This window comes from Parambassis ranga, chromosome 5, assembly GCF_900634625.1.
Source record: "Parambassis ranga chromosome 5, fParRan2.1, whole genome shotgun sequence".
NCBI classification, from domain to species: Eukaryota; Metazoa; Chordata; class Actinopteri; family Ambassidae; genus Parambassis; species Parambassis ranga.
Genome location: NC_041026.1, coordinates 27204741 through 27216719, shown reverse-complemented (window position 1 = coordinate 27216719; position 11979 = coordinate 27204741). Strand labels below are relative to the sequence as shown.

Sequence of the window (11979 nt, the reverse complement as noted above, 5' to 3'; positions counted from 1 at the left end):
TTAACACTACCCTCTGAGCAGCCATTAAGGTGCATGCGTGTGTTGTGCAGCAGTGAAAACCACCTGACCTTGTCCGCACTCGCTCGGCTGGGATGGGACAGAATTTGAACCGAGCCAGTAAAGGACGGGCCATTTGGATGTTATTAAAAAACATTAGAGTTTCTAAAGCCCATGCTACTCCCAACGCCATCAGGTAATTTGAAAGAGATCCAGAGAGTTTAAGATGTGCAGATGTTTTCGCTTTAAAACTGGCATCTGTTTATGCAGACACACTTTATGTTCGAAAAACCACAAAGGACATCCAATAGGTTTTATGGAGCAGTATCAGCCAGAGCACTCAGCTCTGTAATTGTACTGCACCAGGTAATGAGAAAATTGGTCACAAACAGTGCTCCCTGTAGATGTAACCCGCAACATACAATTTTGCACAGCATGTGCAGTATCTACCTTTATTTGTCTGTGCTGTTCTGTCTAAGCCTCTGTGCAGCTTTCAGGAGGTCAAACATGCTCACAGTTTAGAGACTAATTCATATCAGGGGATGAATTCTGTCTAAAAGTTCCCATTTAACTTTAACATACATATAAAACCTACACATTCAGCCTATAGAAAGTTGATTTCGTTGAACGTTTGTCAGAGACAAATGAACAAATGTTTTGTGTAAACCTTTATAGTCAATTCCAAGATAATGTGAAACATTTTCCAAATACTGCAGGCGGAAGCTTCTGCTGCTGTGTTCTAGATGAACAACTAGTCCTTGTGCTGTGGTACATTTAACACACAACTGATCCCAGTATTTTAGTTTAAAGGTGAAGGGATTGGGTTATTATCTGGTCTGGTATGGTAACTTAACTGTTAGAAATACACACACACACACGTTCCATTTTCAAACACTGAAATATTGACCTCATGTTATGTTTTCCTGGTGAGGACAGGCTGTCAAACATAAAAAAGAATATTAATGTAAACCAATAGTAATGCAGCACTTCCACAGTTAACTAACTATCATCCTGTTTTATGTATGAATACACAGTTTTGTCATTTGCGAGCTGTATGTTGTGATCATCGTTTACACTGCACATAGGATGTGCTAGCGTAGTGCTGCTATCATAGTCTCCTAGTTTGTGGAGAGGGATCTCTCAGCCTTTACATGTAACAGTAGAAAACAAATGTTTGGTACAGTAATTGAATATACTCCTGGAGTACTGCGTACTCACTCTGACCCGTCTGGGAAACAGATGATGCTTAAGAACAATGTTGTTCTGTGTACCGTTCTCTCTCTGACATAGCTGCTTTGCTCCCGTGTCCATTTGCCATTATGTGACAAGGACATATTTCAAACTCAAGTGATCCAAACAGTGATCTACCACTTGAGAGAACTGTCTTTGAGAACTGGGGTCGAGGGGAGTGACAAGGACAAGTGTCCTACAAATGCCATATCCAGCAGCTCCTGTGTTTCCAGTGGCACTTGAACTGAAATAGGCACGCTCAACAGGGGACAGGCTTCAAGATTTTTTTCTGGCACTTCAGAAAGACTATCATGTTGAAGTTGGAGTGCGTGTTGGTGTGTCAGTGTGTGTATAGCGATGGAATTTACAGGCCTCAAGGCCATTGAATTGTTTGTGATGACACTGCTGCCTTGCTGCATAGTGATTCGGTACTGTACAATTTAAATTCAGCACACTACATTACTCATACTGTTAAGTTATTCACTCATGCAGTAGATGGTGACTGTTACAGTCATGATGTGAGAAGACAGAGGCCAGAAAGACCTTTGGATCCTAATGTGAAATGATCAGGCTACATGCAGATTTCTAGCAGCAAAGTGAGCTTTTTATTATAATATATATTTTAGTAATCGCATGTGTAGTATTTATTCAAAGCTACTAACATAAATATTACTGTGTGATGCCGTTTTACAAAAAAGAAATTATTTGCTTGACAGGTGAAGGCTTCTTGCTAGTGATAGCATATTTCTGAAACCTCCATAGCCAGCTCCAGGCAGTCACTTGCATCACGACAGGAACTGAGCAGACCGCAGTCCAAGTCCGTGCAAAAGTCCTCATCAGTGCTGGGTGTGGACTCCACAGAGGAGACAACTTGTTTGTAGTCTGGACAGCAGTGATTGGTGAGTCCCTCTGGTAGCATGTGGATCATATCGTAGAAACGGCAGAAGAGACAGCTCAGGACGATTCCTGCACAGTCGACTGAGGGAGACACCAAAATAATTTACTCAACTTTTCTTTATCGATATTTAGTTTATGCTGTTTTAAAGGGCTGCAACTCATTCACACATTCGCAATGACCTCTTTGAAATAATGTATGATGAATAGTGTTTAAACCATATCTTGGGACATAAATCATCTCTGCTGCCATAAGAGCTGCTGGTCTTCACTTAGATCTTATAACATTTTAAAAGCTCCCCTTCCTTCCTTTGCACATGCATAATTTAGGAAATCATGCCTCGTTCCCTCACACAGAGGCGAGCAAGAAAGCTGTTTGGAGACATAATCAATTACCAGAAGTCTCTCTTGTATACTTTGCCAGGAGCACTTCAAATGTGCATTGTGGTTGCAGTGAAACAATGCCATGTGTCTTCCTAGCAGCTTTTGCCAAATTGTTGCCCCATGGGAGCTATGAAGTGTGAGATCATTGAATGACACTGAACTGTGACCACGAACGCATAGTTATTCGCCAAAGACACAACGCAGGAGCGACCTTACAACTTGAGCTTTAGAGAAGCTGTGCTTCTGATCTGTACCAAAATATGTTTCTACATGAGTGTTGTGATGTTGGTTGGTTGGTTTATATGTTTAGAATACTATTTATGGCAATCAAGACTTGGTCCGGGGATAAATCGTGCATAGTAGTTCATATTGGTGACCAATGTTTTGATCAATTAAAGGGATTTGATTGTTTTGCTCTTACTGTCAGTGTTGTATTGCTTCTGGTACCCCGAATTTCCCTGAGGAACCTTCCAAAGGGATTAATAACTATTAATTCTATTCTATTCTATTCTATTCTATTCTATTCTATCTCTGATGATTAATCACCTTTTATAACTTTGAAAGGAGACTTCTGTTTCTGTACCAAGGACTTGCAGTTGTTGCTAAAGTAGGCTCAGAGATGTAGGCTATGCTATCATCAACAAACATCCAGCTCTCCCAGTACAACAGACTTTGGCCAAACAAGAATGTGACAGCAGTCTAGGAAAAACTAGGCAAAACATCAACGTTGTCAATGATTCATGCTGAGAACCCTGTTTGATTTTGTTTTTCTTCACAATAGACAGGTGAGCTGACATTACTGCAAATACAGCACACAGCAGCAAAGTATACAGCATGGTCCAATGACTCACCCTTTATGTTTTGTTCATTGATGATCTCCAGCTGCTAATGTCACTCATCCTATTATGTGCTTATCACTGTGTTTTCATTGTCTCAGCCCATAGTAGTCATGTTCAGCTGTCATTATTTGACATGCCATGCAATGTCATCAACCAGGAAGTAATAGACAATAGATGCCCTTTATAATATTCTGGTTAGTTCATGATTTAACATCCAGCAAATGTTGCTATGCTCAAATAGCTGAGTGTTTCAATGAGGATCCAAAATGGCAGCTAGCTACAGTGTAATAAAGTCAGTGTATCATGGTATAACATATACTGAAATGTGCACAAAAATTAAAAAGAATTTTAAAAACATAAATAAATAAATAATAGGTGAATAATGGATGTGTAAAGAAAGCAACAACAAAAAGTTATGTGTTCATCATTTGATTACATTTTTTTCATTTCTTTAAAATAAAAATGATAACATTTTCAGTTTGTGCTGTAATCACTTGATGAGTAGTGAGTCTACTATGGTGGCCATTTTTTTACATTAATCCTTTTTTATTTTTCGCTGTAGTTTCAGATTGTAAATTATTCACACATTTTCATAATTGATTATATGAAGTGTATTTAGGCATTCTCACAGCATGGTGAGGCATAAACCTAGCTATTCGTCAGATTTTCTATTCTGTCTGTGGTCTGGTATTATTATGCTGCATATTAATCATTGTTTATTACATTAGTGGAAAAGCTGTGTTGGGATGAAAAGTGAATTCCATAATGGTTTTACTTGAAGACTCAACACAGGATTATTTTTCTTTCAATAATTTGTGTTTATCTAGAAGGGTTCAGCAAGCAGCAGCCCAGAGCAGCTGTGTGTGCAGTTAGGACATCAGGTGTGATGGAGTGCTGAAGTCACTGACCTCCTATGTTTCTGTGCTGAGAAGAAGAGAGAGAGTCTGTGGTGTGAGATGATGCAGAGGAAGTTCTTCTGAGATACATTTTCGAAGAGAAAAAAGGGGAAGAGGAGCCATCACACTCTGTTTAGTGTCTGTGCCTTCACTCTCTCCAGGTTCAACAGAGGTGCCAAGTCCCAGTCACTGACTGGAGACCCTGACCCTAGCCCTAACCCTAACCCTACACTGAATTCCTTCTGTATACACAGACAAAGTGTTAAATGATTACAAGCATATAAGCCTGCAATGGGTAGTAGTCTTTTTTCATTTTCTTTTTTTTTTTAGTAGTTCCAAATTTCTGCATACATTATAAACCATGTTTTTCATTCCTAAAGCTTAGAATGCGTCATCCCATTACCTGTAATAATATAAATTTTGAATGTACTGTTTCTTGAACAGTGACAGGCAGCACAAACTCAGACTAATTGATTTCAATTAGAATGGTATTTCGTGTCTACAACACAGTTTAGCCTGTATAAAATCCTATGTCAGCATTGTGCCTCTCAAACATAGGTGGAGCCTACAAAGGTAAGCAAATTGGTAAGCAATATTCCCATTAAACTCACATTGTGAGTTGCTTTAGATAGTGCTATGTAATTATTATGTATTATGTATTATTATTATGTGTCATTTTTATGACAGCCATCATGATGACCAACAACAACCTTACACTGTTTTAATGCTTAACCAGTTTTAAATGCCTAAACCTAACCACACACAAAACGAGTTGAAAGTGACGTATAGCTTTTACAGTGTCATGAGGGCAGGTGGGGACTGGAGGGTGAATGTCTGTCCTTCTAACTTGCAACATGAAAATGGAAGATGTATGTTTGCACGAAAAAACTGCCAATTTAATGTGTAAACACTCATTGGAATCAATACATTTCGGAAATGTTTCTAAAGGACAGGACAGTGGCATGTGACACATGGAGGAAATGACTCTCTCACCATAGCCAATGAGCTATAGGCTACCTAAATGCACTGCCTGCTCCACTATTGGTTGCTTTTACCCAATGTTATAATGTTTTACTAACTAATTGGTTATGTTGGTTCCATGAAGACACAGTCATTCAGTATTGTAACAAAGTATTGTTGAGTGGGAATCTTGACCAAGTCATTGCTGATCAACCAAGTTTACAATCTGACATTGAACCAAGCCTGACATATGGGTTACATTGTACTGGTGCCATTTCCACAAATGTACTGAAATGGTGAAAGTTTTATCTTAGACTAGATCTGTTTTTTAACATCTGATTCTAATAGATAATAATGAATTATTGTGTTGGTTTCAGTTTATTTTTTTAATGTCTGTTCAAAAATAAAATATTCATCCTGTCTGTTTTATTAAACATTTAATGCCGGTTAATTTATTCACTTTTGAAAGTTGAATAAACTACATCTGTCTTACCTAAATTGTCGAAAGAGAGATACAAATAGACTTTGCTCAGGGCTGTATCAGCCACGTTAAGCTTTTATTAGCATTTTTGTTTTAAAATATGTATAAAATAACAAAGTTCAAAACGATGTTATCGCCTTTTGTCAGCTAGGAAGAAAAAAAGTCTTTCATCCTTCTCTATGATTGTCATCATTTTTTTTCTGTCATGTCTCAGTGATGGAGGGAGATGTGCAGGAGGCAGGGACTCTTCCTTGAAGTTCAACAAGTTAAAATGATCTTCAGAATCAGTGGCATATGCATGCACGTTTGAACTGAGATTCAATGTGATGCTCCTGGGTTATCTAATGAATTAAGTAAGAAGTGCAGCTGCTCCATGCCCATGACCATTAGCTAATAGAGAAATAAGGCCTGCAGGCATAATATGCATTTTTCAGGTTTTGTTCCAGTATTTCTCTGAGCCACACTCGCTCATTAGGCACCACAGTTACTCTGTGTGGTGTGTCTAAGAATGATTTTAATCAAAATGCAAACTCGAATTGGCAGTACAGTGAAATCCTCAAACACTTTACGAATGTATGTAACCAGACAAAGAAAATACAGCAGTGTCACTACTCAAAAGTATGAGTTGTTGGTGTAAATTGTCCTAAAACCTTTCTACATTTTTAGTCCAAAAATTACTTAATATCCAGATTTCCTATAATGTCTAGAAGTAGGCATGTCTATTGTTTATTCAGCTTTACGAACATAAAGCTATGGATAAGCAAGAACATGAACAAACAAGAACAAACAAGCTGAGCTCATACACACTGAACAAAAATGACATCACTGAGACCATAACGATAGGCCAGGTATATGTCTGCAGTGTGGAAACTTTATAAAGTGTCAGAAATTGAGGGTGGAGTTAAAATAACTGCATCATAGAAGGAAGAAGTGAATGACCTTCCATCAGTGCTTTAAAGTTAACCACCTAGCTTAGCATGCTGCTCCTCTACAGGACAGACTTTGACAGATGCAAAAACTAAATTAATCAATATCAGTTAAAAAATGGCCTCATTTCGTATATCAGCAAAAATCCATAAATGAAACAGATAAGTTAAAAAAGAAAAAAAAAATTTACAGTGAATTCTCTTGGGCATTTCCAGATGGCAGGGACAATTGTCCCTTGGAGTATGTAAGAGACCTTTGAACTTTTATACCTAAGATCCAAAACTCTTAACTGAACTGTATATACCTTAATTTTAAATACAAGCTTACGTCACCTGCTTTAATCAGTTGAATTTAATTCATTTTATTTATATAGTGTCTTTAACAGTCTGTACTTAGGTGCTGTACAGAAACCCAGAGCCTGACCCCAGAGCAAACAGTAGCAGGAAAAACTCCCCTCTAAACGGAATGAACTCTGAGCAGGACCCAACTAATAGGGGGGCCCTCCTGTTGATGGCCAGCTAGGTAGAGGAGGAGAAGAAGAGGTAGACAGGACAGAGAGGATGAAAGACGCAGAGTTAGCTTCCTATGATTCGTGACCCTTTTTTTTCAGTGGGGCAGCCCTATCTACAACTGAGTGTAATGTTTGTGTGATATGTTGTTGACAAGATGAATCAATTTCTGCAGGAGCAAAATGTCTGTTGTACAGTTACATGACACTATAGGGAGCAGTGATGTTAGAATGTGTTGTGTGAAGAAAGCTTAGTTAAGAATATAACAGGAATACACCGTTTATTTGAAATTTGGCATTATGCCATATTCATGATGACACTGGGTGTGTGTGCATGCATACCTAATGATTAATCATCTTAAAAACAAACACAATGACTCAATATTGACACTTTCTACAGACGCTGACATTAACGTACCTCCTCTCACCCATGTAGCAGTCCCCTCAGCACTGTTTACTCCCCGGTTGTCTTTCACATCAGCCCTTGGATTTGTTTCATCTGCCATCTGGTCCATTGCATCACAGATAAAAAATGCACTTAGTATGACAAACCTGATTATCTCTAGCCAAAACGATGTGGCTGCACACATCTGAGGCCAGTGTGACTTAATGTCTAAGCCTGTGGTACCGCAGCCCGGTGTCTTCATACACTCCTCATGCGCTCTTGGGACTGGGTTCTCACACGCAGCTGGCTGCAGCACAGTGTTCCTGCCCTATAGCTGTGGAGGCAGCTGTTTACTTTACGGAAAAGCAGAAAGCATTCAGGACAAATTATCATTTAGGCTACATAGCACAGAGTCCATTTGGCCTGCTGCCTGCTATACTGTAAGCCTCTACAGTGTTCCCATGACGTTGGCAAAAACACTGTAGATCCGCTTCTATCAAAACATCACTCGGCCAAAGTCAGCATCATTTTATTAGTTTGAATTTTTTTCCCCTCTGTGAAGTGAAAATGAAGCCAAAGGCAAAATGCAGAGTATCACATAATAAGAGGAAATATCACAATAGTCCCTGTTCACATGCATTATTAAGCAATCATTACACACTATAAAGAGATTTTATAATGTATAAAAAGTAATAATATGGGAGAAAAAACATAAACATGAGGTGCCAAGTCAATGTTTTCAGCCATTATTTGAGTAACAGGTTAAGATGAGACGTCTCATCTCTCTGATGGTATGCACCAGGCAGCCAGGGCCATTTTGTTTGTTGGGGTGAAACATGCAGTGAAACACGAACAGTGAGCTGCATTCAAATTCCTCCCAATACAAGCCAACCAATTTACTCTAATTAGGCTCAACACTAGAGTTGCATTTTAATAGACGCCCCGCTGTGTTTGCATATGTTTAGAGAACAAGAGTCATGCTAATTGAAAAATTAAGATGTGAGAGTATTTGTCTATTGAGCTCCCACTATGCTGCACTCAGTGCAAATATAACTCCTGAGGAGAGTTTCTGCTGCTTTCTCTCTTTATGATTCTTTCTCTTGTGTTGTGATAAGGAATGATCAAGAAAAGGCCATCACTCACAAACACCATGTCCCTGCTCTTTTATTTTGTTGTTTCTCGCTGACACAGCAGGTTTTGTTTCACCGGTCTATGTCAATCATGCTGTCAGAGAGGTTCAGCGGGTTACGTGGTTAATTTGACTCCTATGGAAATGTGCTCTCTGTGAAATGAGCTGTGCCCTGGATCTGCAGAGAAGTCACCGTGGTTGACACCCCGCCCCATTAGAGCTTCCCCTAATGTGGAGCAAAGTGACAGTCAGAGTTTAAGTTCAGGTACAAATTACACAATGTGCAAGTGACAGCTTTCTGACCCTGTTTACAGCACAAAGTCCACTCCATTATTTACACATGTAAACACCTACTCCACCCTTTCTTCAATGTGGAGCCGTTAATTTGGCTTCACTCTGAATGCATATTACATACTAAACTACTAAACAATATCCTAGCCAATAGTTTTTATTGGTCAGTATATTCTGTCTAAGGTAAAGGTGGCACTGTCACATCACAGCAATAAACTTCCTGCTTTGAACCTGTTAGCTTGCTTGGACCTTTGTGAGTGGAGTTTGTACACTCTGCCTGTACCCACCTTCCAAAGAGGTGCATGTTAGGTTAACTGGGAAATCTATATTGGCCGTAGGTGTAAGTGCTTTTCTATGTGTGGCCCTGCAGTGGACTGGTTACTTAACCAGTTTGTGTCCTGTCTCTCGCCCATTGACATCTGGGGTGGGCACCAGCTGTATAGGATGCAGTTTGGGAGAATGGATGAATGTTTAAAAACTATACCAGACATGTACTACAAAGGTAAAAATGTAAAAACAAATGTGATACGACAATTGTTTTTTGAGTGCCATTGGAGAAGGTATATCAGATTATGCCATTTCTGAATCTACACAGGCTAGACAAGGTGAACTGCCAGTGACATCTTTGGCCTATATGCATACGTATGTGCTTGGTGTTTCCTTTCACTTTTCAGTCACTGTTTGCTTAGTTATTGCCACTGTTTGTTTAGATGAAAAAATATTTTGAATTTGGTAAAAACCTACCGGCTAAAAGTTCCAATAGCAGGATTTTTAGATGCACTCATCCACATGGTCAAAAGAAGGTGTGATTGTGTAAATACTGTGAATATCCTTTAAAATCAAAACAATGAGCAGCATTTGTGGACAGACTGTTGAAGTTGGGTTGTTGCACGATAAAATGACTAAATATATAGGAGCATCTTTTTATGCACAGCAATCAAACACACCCTGGTGTGTCCTCACCTCATACACCATGTTTGACCACCTCACCTAGCATACAGAAAGAGGGGGTGTAACATGATTAGCTGAGTAGAAAACATTTGAAATGCATGCAGCTTTGAGCTTGCTGATACAGCTGTCCACTTCACATGCATTCAACACATTTCTCATTGTCAAAAAAAATGCAGTTAATTTCTGTACTTGGCACTTCAAAATGTTCTAAAGTTTAACAGATAATGCCACCTTTTTCTGTTTTTTCTCTCATTCCTTTTTCCTGGATCACCTTGGAAGGACACGTTAACATTTACCCCATGTATGTGTGTGGCCCCTGGCAGGTGTTTCATGCAGCTGAATGGAAATTGTGTGTGTGTGTGTGTTTTTCTGGTTTTAGTAAAATGTCTTCGTTTGTTGAACATGCTGCCGGTGCAGAGGTCCCCTTTGCCCCTTAATGAGTTCCATGGAGAGTAAGTGTCATAGCTGTGCTCTGGTGATGAGAGCGGACTCCCATGTCACCTTGAGGCCGGCTAACACAAAGGGAAGACGACACTTGATGTCATATTCACTCTATTCTTTTAAAAAATGGGTAACCCTGGTGTACTGGGATTACTCTTACAGGCAGATGCCAGTGTCCTCAGACAGATCAAAGGTGGGTAAAACAGTTGGAGTGGCTGGTTCGTGTTAAGTGATGAGAAGGAAATGGGTGCTTTTGTTTTCCTACAGGACAATAATCACACAGAACACACACAATAACACAATGATGTACAAGTTAAATATTATAAAATGTGTTGATAAATTATTTACTTAGCTATGGATTAGAAATTAGGAGCATTTTCCCCTATACAAATAGGTGATAACCCTGAGAAATAACATAACAAGAAACTAGAAGTGCCACCACTCGCTCACCCATTGGTGACACACACTTGGTGAAATCTCTGCACTTTCCTGCTGTTATTTGCGGTCCTCATTAACCACCACAGAGTGCACTGTGGAGCACTTTGTTCTGATCCACTTAAAGTGCTGTACCTTAAATCAGAGCTCACCTTGCACACTCTGGGGAGTGTTTTTTGCTGAGCCCATTAAGAGCACAATAATTCATTTTCGAGATATAGTTCTAATTGAACGTGTCTGATATATTACATTTTTTCTCCCCCACCACCATCTTTAAGGACACCTGCCTACCTTTATGACAGTTGAGCTGGGGGTGGGGACATGGACGAAACTCCTGCTGCTTTGTGACAGAGAGAGAGAGAAAAAAAATCACTCTTTCCAAATTAAGATTTCAGATAAATGACCTTACAAAGTAAAGGAAATCAAAGAAGTATGGGAACGGGGTAAATTGGATTCTTTGGCGTCTAACAGTATATGACTTAAACCAACTGGGGATTCTCTCCATGCTCGAGGAAGTGAGCATTTCCTAAGGCAACAGCCCCACCTGGGACCTCCTGATGATCCATGGGGTGTACGTAAAAAGCCTTGAAGTTATTCAACCCACTAAAAGGCTAAATAGATTTTTTTCTATTAACATTTAGGCTGTATTGCTCTGATTCTGGGGCTTCCATACTGGTTTCAGGCAATCTATTTAATTTTACTTTGTCAATATTCTGTATTTAATTTGCATAGCTTAATGTCTGAGATCAGCCTAGATGTCAACAATGGTTCTAACAAAAGCAGACATGTTTTCTGAGTAATTGAAGTATAATATAAATCTGAGTGTAAATCAACCGCAATGTCACATAATTGGAATTAAACTGGAACTGTATAGAACTACGAGATTTAAGTAACCAAAACAAACAATATATTATGTTTTGTCTTATTTAACTTTTCATTAATAGGCAGCGGAACAACAAAAAACACATGTCTCTAATTAAGTTGCCATGGATAATTTAAAGGGATGGGTTTTTGATTTTAGGTATTTCTTGGTTCAGTTGGGGTAAATACGGCCATAGACATATAGTTGGTACTTACCATCTCATCTGGGCATCTTACACACTTTCAGCCAGTGAATGCCACACTGCAATACTGTTCCAAGGAAGCCAAGGATCTCTGCCGAGGGATCTAAGTGTGCCTGTCTGTATCTCTTACCTTCAAGAACTATTCATCTGGCCTACTTCACATTTGA

General features: G+C 39.2%; 1 protein-coding gene across 1 annotated transcript; it reads right to left on the bottom strand.

The window, feature by feature from the left end:
• Positions 1 to 1957: 1957 nt before the first annotated feature.
• On the bottom strand, positions 1958 to 7665 carry mdfic2 (MyoD family inhibitor domain containing 2). The gene is made up of 2 exons (XM_028407358.1): positions 7535 to 7665; positions 1958 to 2205 (listed from the first exon to the last, which is right to left on the bottom strand). Exons 1-2 carry the CDS (start codon positions 7629 to 7631, stop codon positions 1958 to 1960), a joined length of 345 nt encoding a protein of 114 aa, XP_028263159.1. The 5' UTR covers positions 7632 to 7665.
• Positions 7666 to 11979: the final 4314 nt, after the last annotated feature.